The sequence below is a fragment of the Bacillus rossius genome (genome assembly GCF_032445375.1).
Source record: "Bacillus rossius redtenbacheri isolate Brsri chromosome 4 unlocalized genomic scaffold, Brsri_v3 Brsri_v3_scf4_2, whole genome shotgun sequence".
In the NCBI taxonomy this organism is placed as follows: Eukaryota; Metazoa; Arthropoda; class Insecta; order Phasmatodea; family Bacillidae; genus Bacillus; species Bacillus rossius.
The window spans coordinates 41,181,670-41,205,517 of NW_026962011.1; the positions used below are offsets into that span (position 1 = coordinate 41,181,670).

Below are 23,848 nucleotides of genomic sequence, written 5' to 3' on the forward strand. Positions count from 1 at the left end.
TTTTTTGTATCAGAATTCATCTGATTATTCATTGAGTTAAGATTAGTGTCATATTGAAGATTGTAAATTATTCCTAATAAATCTCAATTTAAAATCAATGGCAGAAGTGAACATTAAGTTAATAAATCTAACATTCACACCTTTTTTCAGAGTACTTCAAGCCATTCCTAATGGTGCTAAATACCTAATACATAAACTAGTTTGACATCAAAACTAGTTTGACATCATCTCGTAGTCAGGTGCAAACCATGTCTTTCACTTTCAGCAGAAGCTTTAATTTTAGTCCCACTTGCACAGTCATGGCTTTGAGGTACGGTACATTTGGAACCACTGCCGTGTCAGATTATACAGAAATACAAGGAAATCCTGAACATGATTGGTGCCGGATTACCAAATGTGCTGAAGCATAGAATGTGATAAGACCTTTCAATGTACTTTGTTTAAATGAGTGCATGCACAATGACACGATGATAAAATAAATATATAAAAATATATACGTACTGATATTATTTGTTATTTACAGGTAATTATAGGGCTGTGTGGTTTTGGTTCTTAGAAAACAAAAGAAAAAAATCTTACTGCTACACTAAATGTGAATAAGGTTGACTATCGTTGCTGGCATTAAAATTCTGATGACGAAAATACATTCTATTTAATGATTCAGTATTTTGGGCACACACTTATAATTTTCTTGCAATTAAAATGTAATTGACCTTTAACGTACAAACAGCCACAAATCACAAACGTATGAAAGGAACTGAAAGACGCCATATTGTTTCATCTGTTTTTGTGCCATAAGTGTTTGTTTCATTATTATTTGAAACCTACAGTTTTCATGTGCGATTTCACAGTGAGAAGTTTGTCACATTGAAAAATGTGTTTACCTTTCTGGCGTGTAAGGTAACAGGAACCAAATATTTGAAAAGATGGCCTCAAGTCAAGTATTTTAAAGGACCCAAAACCAGAACCGAAAAATTGGGGAACAGCACAGGCCTCCAACTAAACACATTAACACAGTCAACATTCATGAAGTCTAACCATCAGACTACGGTCAGCACTAGCTTCTTCGTGCAAAGCTGTCTTTTAGTTGAAACAGTCATTCATAATGTTAAAGTGGCATTATTTATTATTAAAGCTCCTAAAATATACCTATAAACTTAACAAAACTGCACAGTACGTATACAATATTTCATGCCTAAAGTTGTAATGTTTGATATCACCAACATTTTTAAGTTATTCGTACCCAAACACTTAAGTTTTTATGTGTAGTTTTAATATGGTTTGCTAATACCTAGGTATCTTAAGTTTACCATCATTAAAAAACATGACTGAAAAAATAAATATTTTTATTTTAAAAAGCATAAGCATTTTGGTAACAGTGAAATTTTGAAAATTTCATTAAACACTCTTTGCAATACTACAGTTTACACATTCTTGATCAATTGTGCCTGTGAAACATCACTCTCAAATGCAAACAATAAAAAAAAAAAACAGGTACAAATGACAATATCACAGGGCCTTACCCTAGTCACAATTACTTTCTGGAATGTCATACTTTTAAATGTCAGAACTCATTGTATGACATGGGTTTGATTTTTGCTCGGACTCTGGGAGGGAAGATGAATAGTAACACTGGAGGTAACACACTAGAAGTGCTCTTAATATTGGGCATAAACTGCAAATCATTTTAACAAGGCCATGTCGTTATCATCGACGTGAGTTGTTGAACCAAATTAACTCTATGCTAACTGCAGAAAAATCGGTAATTCCTCTTTGTTATAATAGAACAGTAATAAAATACTTAAAACAATACTTACCGTATTCACCCAAATAAACAGCACACAATTTTCGTAATGTGTGTTGAAAAACCGTTGTGCGTGCCTTATTCAAAAGTTTTCAATGCTGCATGGCAAAGCTTCATCATAGTTCTACCTTCTTTTATCGCATAATCGTCGCACCTATATTTTTGGCCATCAAAATTGGGATAAAAAAACTTCTCACGTAAATGTCGAATGATGTTTTTGGTCCCGCTATTAGATGCCGAGTGCTTTGTGTAGGTATCTTTTCTGTATAAAACAATGTATTTTAAAGTAGAAATCTAGTATTTATTCAGAAATTACCACTTACTTATTCAATTAACGGAAATAAGAAGTTGTTTGACGTGTAAATTTTCTTTTAAAGACATTTTTTAAATTTATTTCCTTTATCTGATAGTATGCGTCGCCGTGGTGTACTGCTTATGAACATGTAGCCAGCGCTAGTTGGCATCATTCGTGTTTGGTTATGTTGTTTCCCTTATAGAGCGCGCACACGTAGTCGAATAACGAACGATATCTCGCCAAATGCATGCAACGTGCACTCTCTGTCAGGTGCCAAGTTAACTACATTTGACTGCCCGCACTCTTTCGTGGTAAGTTACGCGTTAGTTCACGTCACAGATTCAAGTGGCTTGTGTTCGCGTCAGAGTTTGGTTTATCTATTTAAAGTTGAAGGAAGGTTTTTGTTTAATGAATTATTAATATAAACTGTTTGTTGTGCTCTTGTATACTCCACCTTTTTTTTTTAAATAAACGTACTTTCCATGAACGGGTTTTGTTTTTATGAATAACTTTACCTAACAAAAATTTTTTTTCCGCATAATCATTGCACCCCTACTTTTCAAACTTGATTTTAGAATAAATTGTGCGACGATTATGCGAGAAAACACGGTAGTTCCATCAAGCTCCTAGGTTGGTTAAAAAGCCACTGTTCAATGGATGATGGACATCTTGCAAATGTTTAGCGAGAGTGTGCCTGTGAGAAAGATATTTCAATAATCTATGCATTGCTTGAAAAAACCTAAAATGATCCAAAATATTAAGGACGTGGGAATTAGTGGTATTAGAAGAAAATACGTTGTGGTAATTCATATACTGGTCTGGAGAAAAATAAATATTGGTAGTTGATTGATGATGTTAATGCAATAAAAATTTTATCTTAAAGGAAAGATTTTTGGCATATGCTTTGGCAATTTCCAAACTTATTTAATATATAAATATTTTTGTAACATAGCACTGATTCAGTAATTCGTGGCAGAGAAGTTAACGGCACTTGCTGCAGTAAATATAACAGCTGCAGACCTTAGCTATTTTACATTCATGACACTTTTCTCCGTGCATTCACAGTTAGTCCCGTAAAATAAAATATTAAGATTTTTACTGGAAATATTGAGACAAAGTATTCTTACAACAAGAATTAGACTACCGGAAAAAAAATTACTGGCAGATAACACCAATACCAGAATGTTTTTAGTTTTGCAGAAAACATTTAACATAAACTTTAACTATGGTCACAAGTTCTGTTTTTAAAAGAATGGTGCGATACTTATCTGAGGGTGTGGCTTATTTGGGTAAATACCTGTATAAATAATTTTGGGTAAATAGTTGACTGATTCAACCAGAAGCTGGAAACAGAAAGTAATGAATAATGGCATGTTTGTTGAGAATTTTTAGAATTTATTACCTCGATAAAAGGAAAAATTCTCAACTATTAGAATGAAAATAAGACTGGGGTTAAATAGATATAAATCTTCAGGGTGCACAAAACCAACAATCTCTTAGATTGTGCAACAGATATGAACACTGGGACTCTAAATAAAAGATAAAAGATGATTTATCATCAATATCGGTTAAGTGTGTGGCTCCCACAATCATCACCTTATTTCACAAATCACAGCAATAATCACCTTTCTCTCGGCCCCCCCTTTTCAGAAAAACACTAGCTGAATCGAGAGATGCACGAAGCCAGATCCCGGATGCTTGTCTCCCGACAATACTCGCCGGCACTACCTGATCTTGAACTCCGTCTCGACTCTGTCAGCGATCATGCTGGCGATGGCGAGCGACGAGGTGGCGGCGGGCGACGGAGCGTTGCGGCAGTGCAGGATCCGCTTGGTGAAGTCGGACGAGCCGGTTTCGAAAACAAAGTCGTCCACCAGGTTCCCATCGCCGTCCACCGCCTGAGCGCGAACGCCTGCTGGCTGTCTACAGTGGGTGCAGACAGACACACAAATGATCATTCACAACAGAAAAAATGTTAAAAAACCTTAAGTTTCAGTGGGCTTTGATTTACATGTGTACCAAGCCTGGGCTCGAAAGTTACGACTCTTCCTGCGTTGTGGGCACGAACAATCGCCACATGAACGTGCCACCTTAGACACATATGTATACTGTAAAAATCTGAACTCGCATTAAGCAAAGCAGTAAAATTTTAGTATAAATAAATAATAAGATTACTTTTGCAATAGTTCTCTAAGTGTCATGCAATAAATTAAAGTAATTCATACAAAATCCTAAACTAATTAGTAAATTCAAAAACAAATTAATAAAATTTACTTAATTCATATTACTAAATGACAAATTGCTAATTACGCTTGTAATTTAATACTTGTGAGAAATAGCCTAAATTATTTTACATAGCTAGTACTTTAAAAAAATGAGTTATCGAAAGAAATGTTTTTTTTTTTAAATAAAAATTTATTTATGACTAACGGGCATATACTTATTACATATAAATATCAGAAGGTACACATATATATACAGTAGAACCCTGTTATAATGAATCTGAAGGGAGCAGTTTATATGTTCACTATAGAGGGGAAACTTTATATCTGGGAAAACTTTTATATTGGCAATACATACTCAAAAGCATAATCTTAACTACACATAGGCCTAAGCCAAGAAAAGAACGAATGGAAATACTCAAAGCAACAGTTTTATGAGCAAATGCAGATATTATTTTTAATACACTACACATGTACAAACTTTCTCTTAATGGTTCTTCGACATCGGCGTATTTTCCCTTTTTCAGGCGTTTAATACTCTGTGACGTATTCGCAGCTTGAGAAAGAAGATTGTTCAGCTTGTTTAATATTGTATTTAATGTGGATGTTGCAATTCCCAGTTCCTTTGATATTAACACGTGCGGGACAGTGGGGTTGGAGTCTACCTTTTTAATAATGTCCAGTTTATCTCGCACAGATAATGCCTTACGTTTTTTAACGCGTTTTTCACCCTTTTTTATGTACGTATTTCTTATTGAAGCACATTTGCAGCTTAATAACACGAAATTCTTTTTACCGTCAAAAGTAAATAAACGAAAAATAACGAGTCTGGCGCATCAGAGATCACTACGTATCATTTAGTATCGCAGTTGTTAAAGCTGGAACGAAAATTTCTTACTTTCTATGGAAAAATTTTGTCCACAGAGTTCTATCTAGTGGTAGTCTTACGAACCTTACTCGATCAAAATGTCCGAAACGTGAACGATAAAAATGAGACGTAAAAATATTGAATTTGCTGCTATAATGTACATACTTATTTGTGTGGCGGTAATTTATGTTCAATTTTGATAACTTATTAAATGTACACGCGTTCGCCCATTCTTTAACTATGCAGGGAGAACTATTTTTATTTTCACCAAACTGAGCACCATTTCTGGCTACACGTAGCCTACCGAGGCCACTCGATTACGACTTGTTTATAATATGAACAGTGGACATTCGAGTAGCATATTGCGGAGAAAAACGTTAATGTGATCCAGAATAGACGTTTTGTGAAAATACTTTTAATTATATGAAAATATTTGAGATAAATGTGCATTATGTCGGCAAAATTTGTTCGTGGTACACGGGAAAACGTATCAACATTGACAAACGTTGTGCGCTATATCCAATAAATTAATACATAACCTCACATCATTTTGCCGGGACCGAGATGGAAATTCACAATAAACGGGAATTCATTATAGGCGGGTTCACTATAAACGGGTTCTACTGTATATTTATTTAATGAAACTTTTATCGCTTAAAATACTAAAAGCGAAACGTCTACAGATTGAACTGTCAGAATGATGGGCGGAAGTGCAGTGCCACCAACCTCGCCACGTCCCGGGCCGTGATGCCGGGTATGACCTTCTGCAGCTCCTTCACCTGCAGGCCGACCAGCAGCGACTTGAGCATCTCCGACGCCCCGTAGCGCAAGTGCCGCACGGCCAGCTTGCGGAAGCCGGAGAAGCCGAGCACGTCCAGCATCTCCCCAGCGTCGATATCAGTCCAGCTGCGCAGAGAGAGCGAGCCTTCGTGAAAACGACATGAACACACCTGATTTCAGAGAAAAATACCAGGCGTGGCATAGGGTCGTAACCAGGAGGGGGGGGGGGGGGGTTTAGGGGTTCAAACCACCCCCCCTTAGCACCAAATCTTTAATTAATTTCTTATTCATCACTCAAACAAATTTCATATTAAAATTAATAAAATTTTTACCACTACAATATTTAAATTGAAGTACCGTAAACTGCCAAAATAGCACTATTTTACACCTTAAAATCCAAATTTTCCCGGGGGAGGACCCCCCCCCCCCCCCCCCGCTTTAATAAGGGGGGGGGGGGGCATGCTTCTTAACACCCCCCCCATACACAAATCCTGGCTACGCCACTGGCAAGGCATATACTGTTTACCATGCTTGGGTTCTGTCTTGAAATTGTTAACGTACTTATTTAGATGCAAACAATTTTTCCGGTTAAATTTTATTTTTTAAGGATAGTTCTCGCAATCGATTCTGCTGTTCCTTCCACGAGCTAAAAATTGCTGAATAACTTAAAACTTTATTTTTTAACAAAATTATTTCCTTTATGCCACAACTTTACCAAGTGCAATGATTTTGCACGTGTCATATTTTAAGTCCACCTAACAATTAGCACAAGCAAAAGTTACAAATATGTACAGTGGTTATACTTACTAAGTATTCTTCCATTAAATTACAATACAAAACAAATTATGCTAACATTTGCGCTTGGTAAGTTGATAACTATTGTTCACAGAGAAGTGCTTTTTTTTTTTTTTTGTAAAACGGTAACACTAGTGACAATTATACTTCAATACACAGTTATAACTCACACACTCAATGACACAGCAAGCAGTTGCATGAGCTGTTTGTTATTACACATGTTTCACCCCACAGTAAACAATACATCACAGCTCATGCTATCTTGTGAGTCTTGCCATGCTGTTAAAGAGTCAGAGACAATACATACATACATACCTACTTCCATTATGTAAATTCCCGCTATGCGAGACAAGGTGTACCAAAAATAACCTACACCCTATGGTTAGTTAAAAACCTGGTAGTACATAAAAAGTAATGTTCGCAGGCTTTCACGGCCATTGTCTGAAGTAGCTTGGCTTCTGGGTTGTAGTCGCATCCTTGGCAAATAATTCACCAACGTTCTGCCAAGCCAAGCTACTTCAGTAAATAAAAAGAGTAACAAAAAAAAAGAATGTTTTTGAACTTTATTAATAATAAATTAGTGGTAGGCCTATATAATTTTTTTGTGCAAAAAAAAAAGCATCACATTCAAACTTTTCTTACAAAAATTATTTCCAAAAGCCAATCTATTCACTACGTCTCCATAATTGTTCTGATTCTATTACTGTTTCTATATTCTCCTCATTTATGCATGATGGAACCTTTCCTATTCTCTTAATGTCTTCCTTTTATCAGTATATATTTTATATCCACACACTCAAACATTTATTTTTTCAACCCAGCAAGGCAGCCAGCATTATCATTGATTTTCTTTTCTTTCATAAGCTAGTTTTTCCTTAAATGTGTTTCGTTTAGGGGAGGTATTTTTTTTATAACTTGCATCCAACTTCTTATCTGTCCCATTTTTGATTTTCAAAACGAATTAAATTAGATATTTCAAATGCGGAAGACTATAAACATCTGTTAAAAAACAAATTCAAGTGTAACAGTGTGATCACCCTTTTTATTAGTTTTGTGTGTGTCCACAATAAATGTGATATTTTTGTTACAATAGAATATTTAGCATTATGAGTATTAAATAATATAAAATGTGAAAAAACAATAGGTTATCGAAAAACCATTATTATCGCTCTAATACATAACTTTAAATCATACTAGTTGGTACTTTATTTTGAGGTTGGTAATAGCATACGGACGAACTTCAATTAAGAGCTTCGTAGCTACTGTGAGTGTCAGCCCGTGACTGTACCTGTATCCTTCCCTCTTGAACGCAAGGACGGCATTCGGTCCAATCCACACACTGCCATCCATGCGAGGGGTGAAGTGCACACCCAGGAAAGGGAACCTCGGATCTGGAACCTGGAACAAGAGCAGGAAGTTCTTGGCAACACTGCGAACCAACATTAAGAGTTCTGTCCACTCAAGAATGATTAACGCCAATTACTGCGAGGGAACCTTGATGCACGAGAACATGGTCAGAAGCAACACATTTGTTGTAGTTGTGGAAAATAACCGTAATAAAGAGAAGAAACAAGTCAAAGAATACTCACTACATATTATTACCTTATTTTATGAAAATTCACTATAGAAAGTGAGGATACACTTACTATATAATTAAGTTTGGATGCATAGCTGAATGTATGAAATTTTTATCTGGTTAGTTTATAAAGGCATGAACACCAAGCATGAAAAAAAAAAAACTGATTCACCAATCTAGAATTCAAATACGTGTTCAGTACATTTTCTATACACGTCCCAGTTTAAAACATTTAACTAAATTGCACACAGTTTTTTTCCAAATGTTAAGTTATACTATGCGGAGGATGCAAGAAAGTCTGGCTACCACTAAAATTAAATTATTCTTGAACAAGGGAAGCAAATTAACAGTAAAGGCACTGGTTTTTCACCAAATGGCTATGGAACCACAAATATTTTTAAATACACTTTTGTAAATTAAAAAATAAACACCATGCGTTTTAACAAACTGTAACATTCCAGACCTCCTGCACACTCAAAAAAGTCTAGATGGCACAAACCTAAACACTTGAAGAAATGTGAATTGAAAGTAAAAATATTATTTAAGTTAAAAAAAAGTATTACTGTTGATGATTGTTTATCGAAATAAAGTGACAACCGTTATTAATTTTTTGCTGCTTTTTATTAATTATTCACACAAATTCGCAAGTCCCCATTACTGTCAACTTCCAACCACAAAAGTACACGTTGAAAATAAAAACTGGTCGCATAAAACATCTGCACTGACTCCAAAACACAAGTTTAATGTTAATGGGTACTGAAAATGGAAAAATACATACTGTTTGTTAATTAAATCCCTTGGTTGCTTGCAACTCATAGTACAAGCCGAAGGACTTCATCCTCGGAACAATTATGAAGTAACTATCACCGTTGTGAGCTGTTACCGACGTCTGTGGTCGAATTTGCCAAGTAAAAGTTCCGAAACACAAAAAAAAATTAAATATAAATGGTAGAGCCCTCACTGCAGCTGCAAAATTTTCTGCTTCTACATTCTTTTGTTAGTTCTGAGCCACTGCCTGACACACGATTCTCGTACCTCGTACTGACTACCTTCATGGCCGTCCTTTGTTCTCCAAGGGCGCTCATGTGACCGAATTTCCAACCAGTCACAAAATTACGAAGATAAATGTCATATGGCAACAAGTCATGTGTCCTTTTCTCATGCTCAAGCAATGTCTGTCTCTTTTTCTCCTAACTTTGTCACGGGATGTTGCATGATCGCACTTTCATACAAAGAACCATAGACAATAATACTGAAGTGGTCGGTGCGCGTCATTTGAACTTCGCGCCGCGCGGCGGGCTTCGGCGCTCCTTCCCTTCCTACTTCCCCCCCCCCCCCCCCCCCTCTGCGTCTAGTGCTGTGTCTGACTTCCCCTCGTGAGGTGTCCGCGCATGCGCGTGGCGCCCTCTTTCTTACTTAAAACTAGGTGTATTGCCTTGAAGGCTCTTCTTGTTCGTTAGCACTCAGTCGGTGCTGGTCGTGCGCTGCTGAATTAAGCATGTAGTCAGATAATTGCTTTAGAGAGAGAGTGTGACAGCGGGGAGAATGCACGTAAGTGTTTGTAAGGTGGTGACCCTTACAGTCATGTAATTGGTACTTGGTAATAGCTAAACTATAAATTCTTATTTCGGCCGTCACCTTCTAAATTCTATTTGGCATTTATTTTTTACCTTGCTCGTTTTTGTATTAATTGCTCTCTATACCACGTGTAGTTTGTTTGACGTTTCTCCCCGTCATGTCTTCACTCTTCGATAGGACTTGTTTTTCGCTTTTACGTAATGTATTTAATGTATTAATTTGTGAGTTTTCTTTTGATATCATGCTTTATCATGCTTTAAAGTAAGCTTTATACCGCCTAGTGTAGGTCAGGCCGCGGTCACCTGCATGTTCATTTAACGTTTTTTGTATTCTCTAATGAGGCATTTGTCTGTGTTAACGACATTCATTGTCCCTGTGTGTAAGCATTACATTAATTGTAAAATTTCTATCTATCAAGTATCTATCAAGTTTCTATCATGTATTCTATCAAGTATTTAATCCTAAAGAAAATATAGATATGCGTTCACGTATTTTGCCGTGGCATTTGTACCGCTGCTTTTTCTTGCTATCAGTATTAATTAATACTCAGTATTACTTTTGTATGTGAAAGAATGATGTATTTGTACAAGGATTTACGTGAGGCTTTTGCCCAGGATTAAACGAAATGTGTTAATTTCATTACTTGCTAATTTAACCTTTGCATCCATCCTTGGCTATAATTTATTAGATTACCCTTTTGAACACTGTTTACTCAGCTTAAATTATTTTATTATTTTTAAGGATGGTGTTACACGCAGTTGAAGGTTCACGTGAATGTACTTCACCTGTTGACACTTTCCTATGAAGCTCATGGAAGCCTTCAATACAAAAGAAAAACATGACAGCACATAAATAATTAAATGAGTATGCAAAAATTAAGTAAAAATACCTTAAAACAACCTTTTCATAATAAAGAAAAACTTTTCATAATATAGAAAACAATCAGAAATATTATCAATGTTACATAATGCAAACAATGATCATAAAACATGTTGAAAATCCACAAATACCTCTCACAAGAATAAACAGCTGTTATTTACATCATACCAGAAAACCTAACCCAAGTATTAAATATGATCGTAAATCATTAAAATCTTTATTTAACACATTTAGAAAGTGGTTAGGGCAGTAGCCTTGGTTGCTACAAAAAAGCAAGGGCGAATTTATAATTTCTCAAGGTTTCAGATATTCTAACAGGTAGCGTAATTCTAAAAAAAGGATAAATTAATTAATTAATTAAATTATTCCCTACCGTCTCATTGACCGAAGGGGTCATTTAAGACAATGATGGGTGATGAGTAGGGCCACGATTATATGGTGAATCACGAAATCGCGAAATTTTTCGCGAATTTATATGGAAAATGCGATAAACGTGATTTTTAGGAAAAACAGCTAAATAACACCGAAATTACACAATAAAAGTCTCATATTTTAATGTGAAAAGTCATGAAGCGAAAACTACATACACTAGAACCCCGATTTTACGTATGCTCACGGTTCCACGGATTGCATTCGTAAAATCGCTGCCTTCGTAAAATCGGGGGTTGCCCATTTCGACCCCCCACCTACCAGAAGAAAAAGATTGGTTTACGTTTGTATTAAATGTTTCTAGTATTATTCGTGTGTATTTGGTCATAAAAATAATATACTTTTAAAAATTATTACTATTAACGCAACAAAAAGAAAACCCCCGACGGAAGCGTGTGAACATGGAATGTGTGCTGACCCGCCTCGCCAGCCAGCCGCCGGCGCCACGCAGACGGGCGACTGCTCACTCGCCTGCCCGTCGCCTGCCTTCCCTTCCCAACCCTGCGCTGGGCTACCGTCTGTCGCGTAACATTAAAGATTATTTAATGTTTGCTACTCGACAGGATACCACGTTATTTAAACCTGCCCGCCTTATACAAACTGTTATTTCTACGATTACGTGAATAGTCACATCTTCCAGTTGTGAACAGTGTGGAATATTAATGCTAATAGCAACAGAAGCTTGATAGTCAAGACTTGCCCGGGTCCTGGTTGATAAGCTGGAAGAATTTCCTGCCTTGCATTTCTACGTGCTTCCTCTAATCAGCTTTAGGGCGCCGTCTAGTCAGAGTGTGTGTTAGTGAAGCGGGATGATAAGAGCGACGCTCAATGGTAGTTCTAGCGCGGTAAAACCTCTAAGTGCAAGGCTCTGAACTGGCGCGCAGTCATCTCGTTCCCGTCAGATAACTGTGAAATTTGAGCGGTGACCGTAACATTATAAGGCGGAAAAATAAAGATAAAGGTGTAATGCATTTCCCTCTGATACTTTCAAGAAATTTGTAACGGATTTTTTACACCTAAAACTACGAAAACATGCCTTTTAGCCATTTTATCTCTTCTAAATCCTCTTGATCCGATATCAAAAGAACCAGTTGGGCATTACCAAATTCTTAAATGCTTTTCGTAAACAGACCCGTCGGATATCTATAGTGTAGTTTGGAAATTGCGTACGTTTTTCTGTCTGTGCGCGGCACACGACTGTAGTTGCTGTGCGTCACGCGCCGAGAATGTTGTCCGGCAGGAAGGGCGAGTATAGTTCATTTGCTGTAAAAATGAATACTTTTACGGCCCTGCTAAATTTTTCCATTAAAGAAATTTTGAAGTTTCAGTGATTTTCCAGCAGAAATAATGTTGTGTAACTAACAAACAAATTGTATCAAAACAATTGACGGTAAATGGCTGTCGCGAGGGCCCTTAATTTTTTTTTTTTCATTTTACCAGAAATGGACTATACAAACCTGGCTTTCGTCGCACGCTTCAAAATACTCTTTTAATTGTTAGTGACAGAAGAAGATCGCTGAAGCCAGAAAATGCAGAACTTTTAACAATGGTATCATTTTCGTAATTTTTGTGTAAAAGTGTGCATAGTGAAACTTTCTGCAGTTTCTTATTTTAATGTGTCATCTAAAAAATTGGAACTGTGATGACCTGATGAGCGATGGTACTTTTTAAGAGAAAATGTTTAACCAGAACATTAAAATGTTGATTACACGTGATTCTAAACGACACAATAGGCCCAACTGCTATTTTTTTATGTCACAATCGTGAAATATATTGTGTAAGGACCATGAATAGCTTAAAAAACCCATATTTTTTAAAAGACGAAATAACGACGAAATGTGTGGTTTTGAATGACAAAATCAGGTTCAAAATAAAACCATATAATCTTGGCTCTAGTGATGAGCTGAGAATGGACCAATGACGGAATGAATGAGAGAGAGAGGGGGGGGGGGGGGGGGGGGCAGAGAAGAGGAAGAAACTGAATCATTAAGGGGCCCGCCTCGTCAGGGGTGTATGTGTGTTAGTGAGGCAGGATGATAAGCGCGACACTCGCTGGTATTTCTAGCACGGTATAGCCTCTAAGCGCAAGTCTCTGAACTGGCGCGCAGTCTTCTCGTCGTCACTGGATAACTGTGAAATTTGAGCGGTGAAGGTAACATTTTATGGTCGAGAAATGAAGATAAAGGAGTAATGCAAGTCCCTTAAGTTCTTTCAAGAATCTGTACTGGTTGTTTTACGCCTAAAAATTAAACTGAAAACATGCGTTTTGGCCATTTTAACTCTTCTAGAAATACAATTTAAAAACTTGATCCAAAATTAAAAGTACTTATCGGCTCTCAGCGAACTCTTAAATGCCTTTCGTAAGCAGACCCCACTCGGATATCTTGAGTAGTTTTGAAATCACGTTGTTTTTCCTGAAGCTCTGCGCACCGTGTGTGTGTCCGGGTAGGCGGAGCCCTTAAAGTAAAACCCCTGGCTCACTACAGCGTCCCTTGCTCGACTCTGCCAGACTGCCAAGGGTCCCTCGATAGAAGACGGCGGACGGGGACTCACGGGGTAGATGTTGCCCCGGATGAGGTGGGCCTTGCTGGGGCTGAGGCTGAGGTACTCGCCCCGGAAGGGGATGATGCGGGGCTCCCGGGAGCAGCCCGACAGCTGGGCCAGGTGGTCAGAGTGCAGCCCCGCGCACGTCAGCACGTAGCTCGCGTGGATCTCCTACGCACATCAGCTCGTGTGACGATGCTCTACCAACAGCTGCCACCAGTATTATACCACTACTGTATTCCAAAAAAAAACCTACGTACCTGCTTGTATGAATGGACGGTCTCTGGGTAAAAGGTAACAAGTCACATTTTGGTGATTTTTAGAGAACAAGTAACTTAAACTCTTAAGTACACTTAGAATATGTAATGCATTTTTAATCATTGGCAACTATGTTGGTAAATGAAAGAATAATGCAAGAAAAATTTTAGGTATTTAAATTCAATTTTTATCCAAGAGTTTTTTTTGTTTCACCTGCAAAAAGTGAATTCTTGACTTGTTACCTTTTACCTGGAGACCGTCCAAATGTTTTTGAGTTTTTTAACAAGTATTTTATTGAATATTTACCAGGTGTGTTCCAACAGAGCAAAGAAAAAACATTTACGTAGAATGGTGTATAAAATGAACATTAAATGCTTGAACGAAACAAAATAATTGAAATAATGTGAGTAAACTGCAGATATCTAAAGTTTCAACATTTAACCTACAGCAAAACCCTGTTAAGAAGTTTCTGAAAATATGTACTTAAATAATTTACACATAGCAGCACGTAAAACTTATAAAAAAAGGTTAAAATTGTATGAATTTATAGGTCAAGTGATAAATGTTTTAACATATTATGCAGAAAATGTTCTTAAGTAGGGTTTCCTGAAGAGGGTTTTTATTACATAAGTTCAGATGCAATGTTCTGCTAATTAATATAGCTTATGGTGAAATGCCAAAATTTTTTCTTTATGTGACAAGAGTCAACTAATACTGTATAATATAAAACAAAATATATAATATAATATAATATAAAACTGTATAATATATTACTAGTAAACATCCAGTCAGTAAGAAATAAAACATTGGACTTGGAAACTGTTCTACATACTGACTTAAATCACTACAGTGTAATTTGCCTTACAGAACATTGGTTAAATGATCAAGAGCAGTCATTAAATATTATAGATGGCTACCAAACAGTCTCAATTTTTTGTAGAAAAAATGGCTATGGAGGAAGTTGTATTCTAGTTGATAGTTCAAAAAGCAGTAACTTTCAGGAGTGCACAAACATAAAGAATTTAAGTGTTGAAAATGAAATTGAATGCAGTGCAGTAAAAATAAATACAAATTTATACCATATTACAATTGTATCAATATATAGGCCACCAAATGGTCAAATAAAACTCTTCTTACAGCAGCTCGAACTAATTTTGACATTGACACTTAAAACCTCTAATGACAAAGTTTTGCTGTGTGGGGACTTAAATGTTGACTGTTTAACTAACTCTAAAATTAAACATGAGTTCATTGATATGATGGAAACATTTAATATACAAAATTGTATAAATGGCCCAACTAGAATAACAGAAAATACTGTATCACAAATTGACTACATGCTGACAAATCTAGAGATGTATGATGCCAAAAATATAAATCTAGGATTGTCTGATCATATGGCACAAACTATCACATTACATTTTAAAATGGAAATTCGTAAAACAAACATTAGCTATAGACTCTTTAGTGATGAAAATATTTCTCAAATGAACAGTCTCTTATTGAAGGAAAATTGGGAAGATATATATCTCACAAATGACACAAATAAAATATTTAATTCTTTCTTAAACATCTATTGTAGAAACTTTGAAGCAGCTTTCCCTTTGAACCATAAAACACTAAAAAACCAGTGTAATTTAAAAAAAGATAAAAATTGGATAACTAAAGGTATTAAAATATCTTGTGCAAAAATTAAAGAACTACACCGAATTTATAAAAAAGGGAACACTACTAAAGATTTTGAAATTTTTTATAAAAATGACAAAATTATATACAAAAAAGTATTGAAACGTGCCAAACAAAACTACAACAATCATAAAATAGAAACTAGTAACAATAAATGTAAAACAATGTGGAAAATTATCGGAAATGCAAATGGGAAAATAATAAAACAACGAACAGACAAAATCTCTTTAAACATAGAAGGAAAAAATGTACATGACTACCAAGCTGCGAATTTCATAAATAATTACTTCATAAACATCTGTAATAATGAGACACCATTAGATACAAAGCTAAATAAAACTTCTACTTTGCAAACGTGCGAACTTCCTCATACCTCCAGTTCACTATTTTTAGCACCGGTTACAAAAATGGAACTCATAAAAGTACTCAAGAGCATAAAAAACAAGCATACACAGGACATATATGGTATATCAAGTTTTATAATGAAAAAATGTTTTGACCCTATAGCACAACATTTTCTTTACTTAATAAATACAGTAATAGCATCTGGAATATTTCCAGACAACATGAAAACAACTAAAGTAATCCCCCTACATAAAAAAGGTGACAAAACAAAAATAGAAAATTATAGGCCAATAAGCATATTACCCTCATTTTCAAAAATAATAGAAAAAATTATTTCAAATAGAATTATACAGTTTTTAAACAAACATAATTTATTATGTGAAGAACAATTTGGATTCCAAAAAAATAAATCCACTACTACAGCGACTTACCACCTTCTTAAACACATCCTAGAGTATCTGGATAAAGGTAGTGAAGTATTTGGCATTTTTTGTGATTTATCAAAAGCATTTGATTCTGTACATCATGGAAATTTAATAAGAAAAATGGAAAATTATGGTATAAGAGGTATTGCCATTAAACTACTCTCATCATACTTAAAAAATCGAAAGCAAAGGGTTTACCTAAAAGAAGATACTATGGAAGTAACATCATATTGGGATACAATTAAAACTGGAGTTCCACAAGGAAGTATACTTGGGCCGCTACTCTTTCTTCTGTACATAAATGACCTTCCTTCTCAAAAAATAAATGGAAAGATGATACTCTTTGCTGATGATACAAATATTGTTATAACAGCCCCGAATAACACCGAATTAAATGCGTTAGCCGTAAACACTCTAGATAACATGGAATCTTGGTTTAAAGAAAACAGACTAAAACTAAATCTGAATAAAACAAACTTCCTACACTTCAAGAGAAACACAGTGTTCAATCCCACACACACTTCTTACACTTATAACGGTCAACTAATAGAGGGAAAAAATTCAACAAAATTTTTAGGTTTTGAAATAGACACCCACCTAAACTGGCACTCGCATATACACAACACTGTTAAAAGACTAACCCGTGCTTGTTATGGTCTTAGGGTGATTCGAATGTTATTGTCTAAAGACTATGTAAGATCTGCATATTTTGCAAATTTTCATTCCATTATGAGCTACGGCATGGAACTTTGGGGACACACAGCAGAAGGAAACAGAATATTTAAGCTTCAGAAAAAAGCAATTAGACTAATTTCATTTTCGAAACCATCATCATCCTGTAGACACCTATTTCAAGATCTCAAAATTATACCTTTTTACTGTCAATATTTTATCCAGCTAATGATTTTAATGAAAGATAACATACATCTACACAAAACAAATAGTGAAATACACCCGTATCAAACAAGAACTACACTCAACCTCAGAATACCATCTCACTCCACCAGTCAATATGCCAAAAACTGTAATTATGTGGGAATCTGCTTATATAATAGTCTACCTCGGCATGTTAAAAATATTAGTAATAAAAAATTGTTTGCAATAGAGTTAAAAAAAAATAGCTGAAAAACAGTTTTTTTATTCTTTCAAAGATGTAGAAGACTTTATAAAAATAAAAAATAATAGCAAAGATTTTATAGGGTAAATTCAATCCCACTTGTAATTTATGTTAACTTATAAGTAAAATGTAATTGTATATTATTATTATTTTTTTATGTGAAATTGTATATTTTTGTGTTTTTGTTTTTTGTGAAATTATATATTTTGTGCTTTTATTTTTTGTGAAATTGTATATTTTGTTTTGTTTTTTTTGTGAAACTTTATATGTATATATATATATATTTTTTCCTATATGTACTTGACATGTATCATACCCCAGAAATGGGGTCAAAGGATATGAAAATAAATAAATAAATAAATAAAAACAACTTTTAATTAATATTGAATTAATAATCCTTTACTTATGTAACTATTTCTTGGCTTCAGAGCTGAGCTCATATGAGGAAATAATGATGTGCCTGACAGGGGAAATAAATAATCACACACAGAACATATTTGGAAGGACTTATTTACTCACCTGATTTAAAAAATCTATGTAAAACTAAGAATAAGTAACTTTATAACACTAACAATATATTTAATTGATACAAATGTTTTAAAAAAATTGGTAACACAAAACAAATAATGGCAATGCATATTAAATTAATATACAAGATTTTAAAAACTTATATATTAAAAGCATTATACATAGTATGTTGTATTATGAATGAGTGTCTGAATTCACTAACAATCCCACCAACTGTGTGCTGCTTACAACACTGTGGACATCCTAAATTTCCCGGCAAACATTCGATATTTGCAATATGTATAACTAAAGCAAATTATTAAGTAAAATGGTAGTTCAGGATGTGGCAGAAGTAAAAGTGGTTGTAGTCAACAATCACATTTAGATAAAGTAAATAATCACAAATGAACTAACATGTAAGCATTTTTCCTGATTATTTCAAAAAGACAAAGAACATTTGACATGTCATAGAAAAACCTCTCTTTCCTTCAGGTTGAAGCAGCTAAATAAATGTAAGATTAACCAGCATAGATTACACAATAACTGCAACAATGATATTAACATTCACATTTTTGAAATAATTTTTTTTTTAACTGAAGAGTAACTTACATTTGCCACTAAACCCTCTTTTTTAAAGGAACAAAGTATCAAAAGAGAGAAGCATCTTATATAATAATTTTTCTTATCAACTCCATACTATATTTTATATTTTGAATCATTTACGGGCTCTAATGAAATTAAAAATCATGAACACTGGCCTCTAATTTTTCCCCCCTGATATTTAAAACTCTTCATAACTAATGTCACCAGGAAGGAAAAATTTATTACGGTGTGCATGAAATTGTAAAACACACTACCAAGAGGTTATGGATTAAATGCTTACTGAAACATGGATATGAATGAATATGCATAAAGGCCACTCCATTGTTTCAGGGGCACTACGCAACCCGTGCTAACCTCATAAGATTCAATGTTATTTTAATTTTGCTTATAACTAATTAACTAATATAGATTTTGAAATGATGCTTGCTTGATATGTAAGACAACGATGCTCTTATCAAAGCCCCTTTCTTCAAAAACGTGCATAAATTATGGTTTTATTCTAATCTTTACTAATATGTATAAGTGTATTGTCTAGGTTTGAACCATAATTTATGCACGTTTTTGAAGAAAGGGGCTTTGATAAGAGCATCGTTGTCTTACATATCAAGCAAGCATCATTTCTAAATCTATATTAGTTAATTAGTTATAAGCAAAATTAAAATAGCATTGAATCTTATGAGGTTAACGTGGGTTGCGTAGTGCCCCTGAAACACTGGAGTGGCCTCTTAATGTCTCTTACCATTGAGGTCCTCAGAGACCATGAGAGATGAGAAAAGGAGAATGGAGCATTAACAAAATGAATAAGTGGGGGAAAACGAGAAAACGCATCAGCTCAAGGTAACAACCGCCATGTTTTCCTCTTGTCAGGTCTAAACCCTGCCAGGATGGCCTCGGAGGAGGCGAGCGATCCAACAACTCGGAGGCTCACCGAGTCCTTGCCCGCGATGCAGATGGGGTGTTTGGTGGCATCCCGGGAGGAGCCCCCGTCTTGCCGCAGGTCCCTGAAGGCCGTCACCTGGAAGCCCAGGGTGACGGTGCCCCCCGCAGCCGTCACGTCCTCGCCGAGGCGCCGGGTGATCAGCCCGTAGTCCACGATGCCCGTGTGCGGCGACCACACTGCCCTGATGCCCTGCGAGCAGTCCCGCCCCTCGCTGCTAACCCCTTCCCCTCCCCGGCCGGGCTCGCACCCAGCTCCGCGATCCAACAAACACTCGATGGTACAAGCCACTCAGCCAGCCCAGTCAGGGCAGACCCAACTGTGATCGAGATGATACAGATAAGCAGCAGCAATACAAGCTAACGTTAGGTAAGCATGAATTTTTCAAAGCATTGGTTCCACAAACTTTTATGATTGTCATCCTAAAAAAAAATATTTAGGTACCATCTCTGTGATACGAAATGTAAAATACTGTGCAGTTTAATTTACCTATTCCGACTTAAATCCAACAGAAATATTGAAGACTTGTTTCTACATTCGGTCACGCAGGATATTACACATTACAATCCAAATTCCAACTACTTTTATTTATAGGTTACACTTCTCGAATACTTTCCCGAAAGATTCAAACAGTTATATCCTTGTCACCCACGACTCCAAGAGCCAAGCTGCTGCATGTCCCTGCAAACGTACTATTGGGTCACATCGCTTGGTTTTGGAACGCTGATACAAACAATGTACAACAAATAAACTATGACAACTAACAAGCAATAAATAAAATTTAGTCTTTAAATACAACTGATTATCCATTCTTCCTTTATCACTCTACATATTTTTCTTTCCCCCAAAATCCTAATCTATATAAGCTTTAAATACAAGTGTAAGTAATCAGACTTCGTAGATTACAACAAAAAAAAAAAAAAACCTGAAATCTTCATGCATAAATTTTTTAAATTCTTACCTAGTGAATCCTTATCATCATAAATGTAATGAACACCAACTACTAAGAATATTCCAAAAGAGTGTAGTAAAATGAGAGTAATACTCACTCTACAATTAGGCTCTATTTCTCTGATCTTTTTCTGATCGACAAGTTGAATGTCTGGGACTTTGTTGGCGCTGCCGCGCTCGTACAAGTTCTGCAACCTGCCCAGCTGGGATTCGTCCGTGGCCACAATGAGCTTGCCACACTTCTTGTACGGGATTGACTTCTCGTCGCAGTACTTCTGGATCAGGGCCATTCCCTGCACACACAGTTTCGCCTGCAACAAACCACACACTGTCTTAGCACAGTGGTAAGTTTCAGTAACTAAATATTAGAACCATGCTTAAATCTAAACTGGTAATAAAGTGTTCATTAAAAAAAATTTTAATGCTGCATAAATTTATGGGAAAACCCAAATCCATACATTTTATTATTATTAAGTCTTTTGTGTGTTTAGATTATGATTTAAAAATTGATTTAATCACTTCTTTGTTTTAAATCCTCCCTCTTATTGTGTGAAATTGTGTTAGTTTTGAATTTAAATAAGTTAAACATATTGTTAAATACCAAAATTCGCTTTTATATTAGTCCTCTAGCAAAATGTGATGATAATATAACAGAAACAGTAAAAATAAAGCACACTGTTCTATACAATTGTTTTAAATTTTAAAAACAAAAATTCTTGGCTAGTTTCAAACTTAGATTTATTAAATTCAATGTTAAAGCAGAGCAAGAATTTTCAATTTCTCACTATGCATATAAAAGTTTACGATGACATGCCTGTAAATATGAGTTATTTCCAAATCTCCAAACATTTTTTTTACACCTCAGGCTGATTAACAAGTCACCCTGGAAGCTGGGTGCAAACCACCTGCCTTTTGTCTCACCACTTGAGTGAGACATCGCATCCAAGACCCAGCAGAATGCTGAACTGAATCCAACCAACAAGAACTCCCTAGAGCCACAGGGAAATGGATACGCCATTTGAACGCAACTTGGAGGTGTTTGAGGAAGAGCTACAACGAGAGGTCGAGGCTACCCGTGTCTACATCGTAGTCACCCAAACCCCTTAAACTTTCAGCTAACCTGTGTTAACCTACGAGTATCACACTGCACTTACCCAAGTCTACCGCATCTCTGGGACTCCTCAGACAACCCAGAGAGCCTGTGTATGGCCGAGGTCCATCCAACCTCTCCTAGCTGTCCTGGCTAGTACCGGCCCCTACAGTGAAACTAGTCACCTTGAGGGAGCCAGGGGTGTAGTAGACCCCTGCGTGGATGACTCCGCTGTTGTGGCCCGTCTGGTGATAGGCCAGCTCCGCCTCCTTCTCCACCACCGCCAACTTGAGCCGAGGGTGGCGAATCAGCAGCTCACGTGCCGCCGCCATGCCGACGATACCGCCTCCCACCACCACCACGTCATACTGACTCGGTGAGCTGCCGACGATGGTACAGAGCAACAGCAACAGCAACCAGGTGTGAGGTGCTTTCGCGCGAATCTTAACTAAAACTTGTTCAAATAAAACCACATAAATATCCCCATCCACAATCTTAAACATTGTCTCATAGTCACCAAATGAATTGGCTTCCCAGCCAACTGAGCCAAACAGTTGCACGGCATAGCTTGAAAACACAAAAACTAGGTCTTTGAAAAAAATTCATGCAACCTTAAAATTTCTACATTTATGTCTCAGAGTATAATCACTTAAACTTCTCAAAATAACTTTCAATTTACGGTGTCTATTTCAACATGTCATATGTAATTAACAATTTCATCATTTCAATTAAACACAGTATTTTGAGCAATTTTTTTCCAGCTTACAAATACTTTTTAAAATTTTAACTCATGGTGCATTGTTTTATACACAACATCATTGTACTTATATGTTATTAAAAACCATTTAACTTAGTTTACACTGGATGGTAAAAAATTATTTTTAATTAATTGTGTAAATTATGGAAGACAATATTTGTGAAAAAGTGATATTTCACCATTTCAATTCAATTTCAGTTGAACGAATAAATTAATTAGGGCTTAACCTTTCACTGACATCGAGGTAACTGGGATGATAAGTGGTGATGGAATGACTGGGTGAGGGAAACAGAAGAATCCCAAAGAACCCACATCGGCTCATGGTAATGCCCACAATGTTACTTAGTTGCAAAAATCCAGATTTCACCCTGCTATAAATTGTATCTGGATCATCTTGGTGAGAGGCAGGAGATCTGATGATAATAATTACTTTTTTTTTTATATTAAATAGGCTACTTAAACAGGATAAAATTAAGATTTTTAGATGGAAGGGAAGAAATAGAAAAACTGAAGTTTCCAAACATAAGCTGCTGCACAAACCACACTAAACCCCCCCCCCCCCCCCCCCCCAACAAATTTTAACTACCAGGTTCTAAATCCACCATTGTAGTGTTTTTCATTTAACAAGCTACCACATGATCAGTGCTATATGATAGTACAGATAAATATTTCTTCTAAAAGGGACACATTTTAACTCATTTTAAAAAGGTTACACACAGAAAGTTCAGATTCCACTACTGTTATTAAGACTACATGATTTCGTGTAAAATTAATTTTCCAGTAAAAAAAATTCAGCTTAACTAATGGGTGTCTTTGCACACCCATAAATCACCATTTCTATTATTCAAATCGGTTGTGATAGTACACTGCATTTTAGTGAATTGCTTATTTCCATAGTCTTTATAATAAACCGAACAACCGAAACTCCGTTCTTATTTTATTAAGTCAAGGTCAACATGCAATAGGAAAAAGCAGCATAACCTAGTCCAATATGACATTGAACGGCACCGCGGGGTTATCTTGTGTTCAATGCCACTGACAATCAACTGAAAAATTGCAAACTGAGTATGCTTCACGTTTAAATATACTATTACTAACTCACCTTGAACTCGCACTTTTCGATATGAGTGATAGTTTGTTCTGATTTAATTTAAAACGAAATAATTTTAAAGAGTAATCCGAACTAACCAGCTCAAACATTCGTCCCAGCAAGGCCATTTTTAAATCTCAAACTACAAGTACACCAACCTCAAAAAAATATGCAGTTTTTTAAGGTTGTAAACAGTTTCAAAAGTTAGTAACAACTATTTCGCATGTACATTGTCATTATGTATAACGCAAAAAACATTATTCGATCTATGAATATGTAATTGAATGTAATAGGAAAATATTCTTGCATTTT

General features: G+C 35.8%; 1 protein-coding gene across 3 annotated transcripts; it reads right to left on the reverse strand.

Moving 5' to 3' along the window:
- Positions 1-1,329: 1,329 nt before the first annotated feature.
- Positions 1,330-23,696, reverse strand: LOC134542066 (L-2-hydroxyglutarate dehydrogenase, mitochondrial). 3 transcript variants are annotated; one of them, XM_063385952.1, is made up of 8 exons: positions 23,549-23,696; positions 21,875-22,070; positions 20,698-20,910; positions 19,640-19,840; positions 13,780-13,941; positions 8,053-8,162; positions 5,916-6,095; positions 1,330-4,022 (listed from the first exon to the last, which is right to left on the reverse strand). In XM_063385952.1, the coding sequence occupies exons 1-8, from the start codon at positions 23,662-23,664 to the stop codon at positions 3,824-3,826; spliced, it is 1,377 nt and encodes a 458-aa protein (XP_063242022.1). In that variant the 5' UTR covers positions 23,665-23,696; the 3' UTR covers positions 1,330-3,823. The 3 variants fall into 3 exon arrangements, with proteins under 3 accessions (XP_063242022.1, XP_063242023.1, XP_063242024.1); XM_063385953.1 differs by having other exon boundaries at positions 23,635-23,666; XM_063385954.1 differs by lacking the exons at positions 21,875-22,070; positions 23,549-23,696 and adding an exon at positions 21,754-21,857.
- Between the last annotated feature and the right edge of the window lie 152 nt (positions 23,697-23,848).

Bases quoted from the DNA above. Each gene is read 5' to 3' on its own strand.
- LOC134542066 (XM_063385952.1), bottom strand. From the start codon at position 23,664: ATGGCCTTGCTGGGACGAATGTTTGAGCTGGTTAGTTCGGATTACTCT. The intron at 22,071-23,548 runs GTGAGTTAGTAA...CATCGTCGGCAG, and splicing joins TCGAAAAGTGCGAGTTCAAG to CTCACCGAGTCAGTATGACG. The intron at 6,096-8,052 runs GTACAGTCACGG...CTCTCTGCGCAG, and splicing joins TTCAAGAGGGAAGGATACAG to CTGGACTGATATCGACGCTG.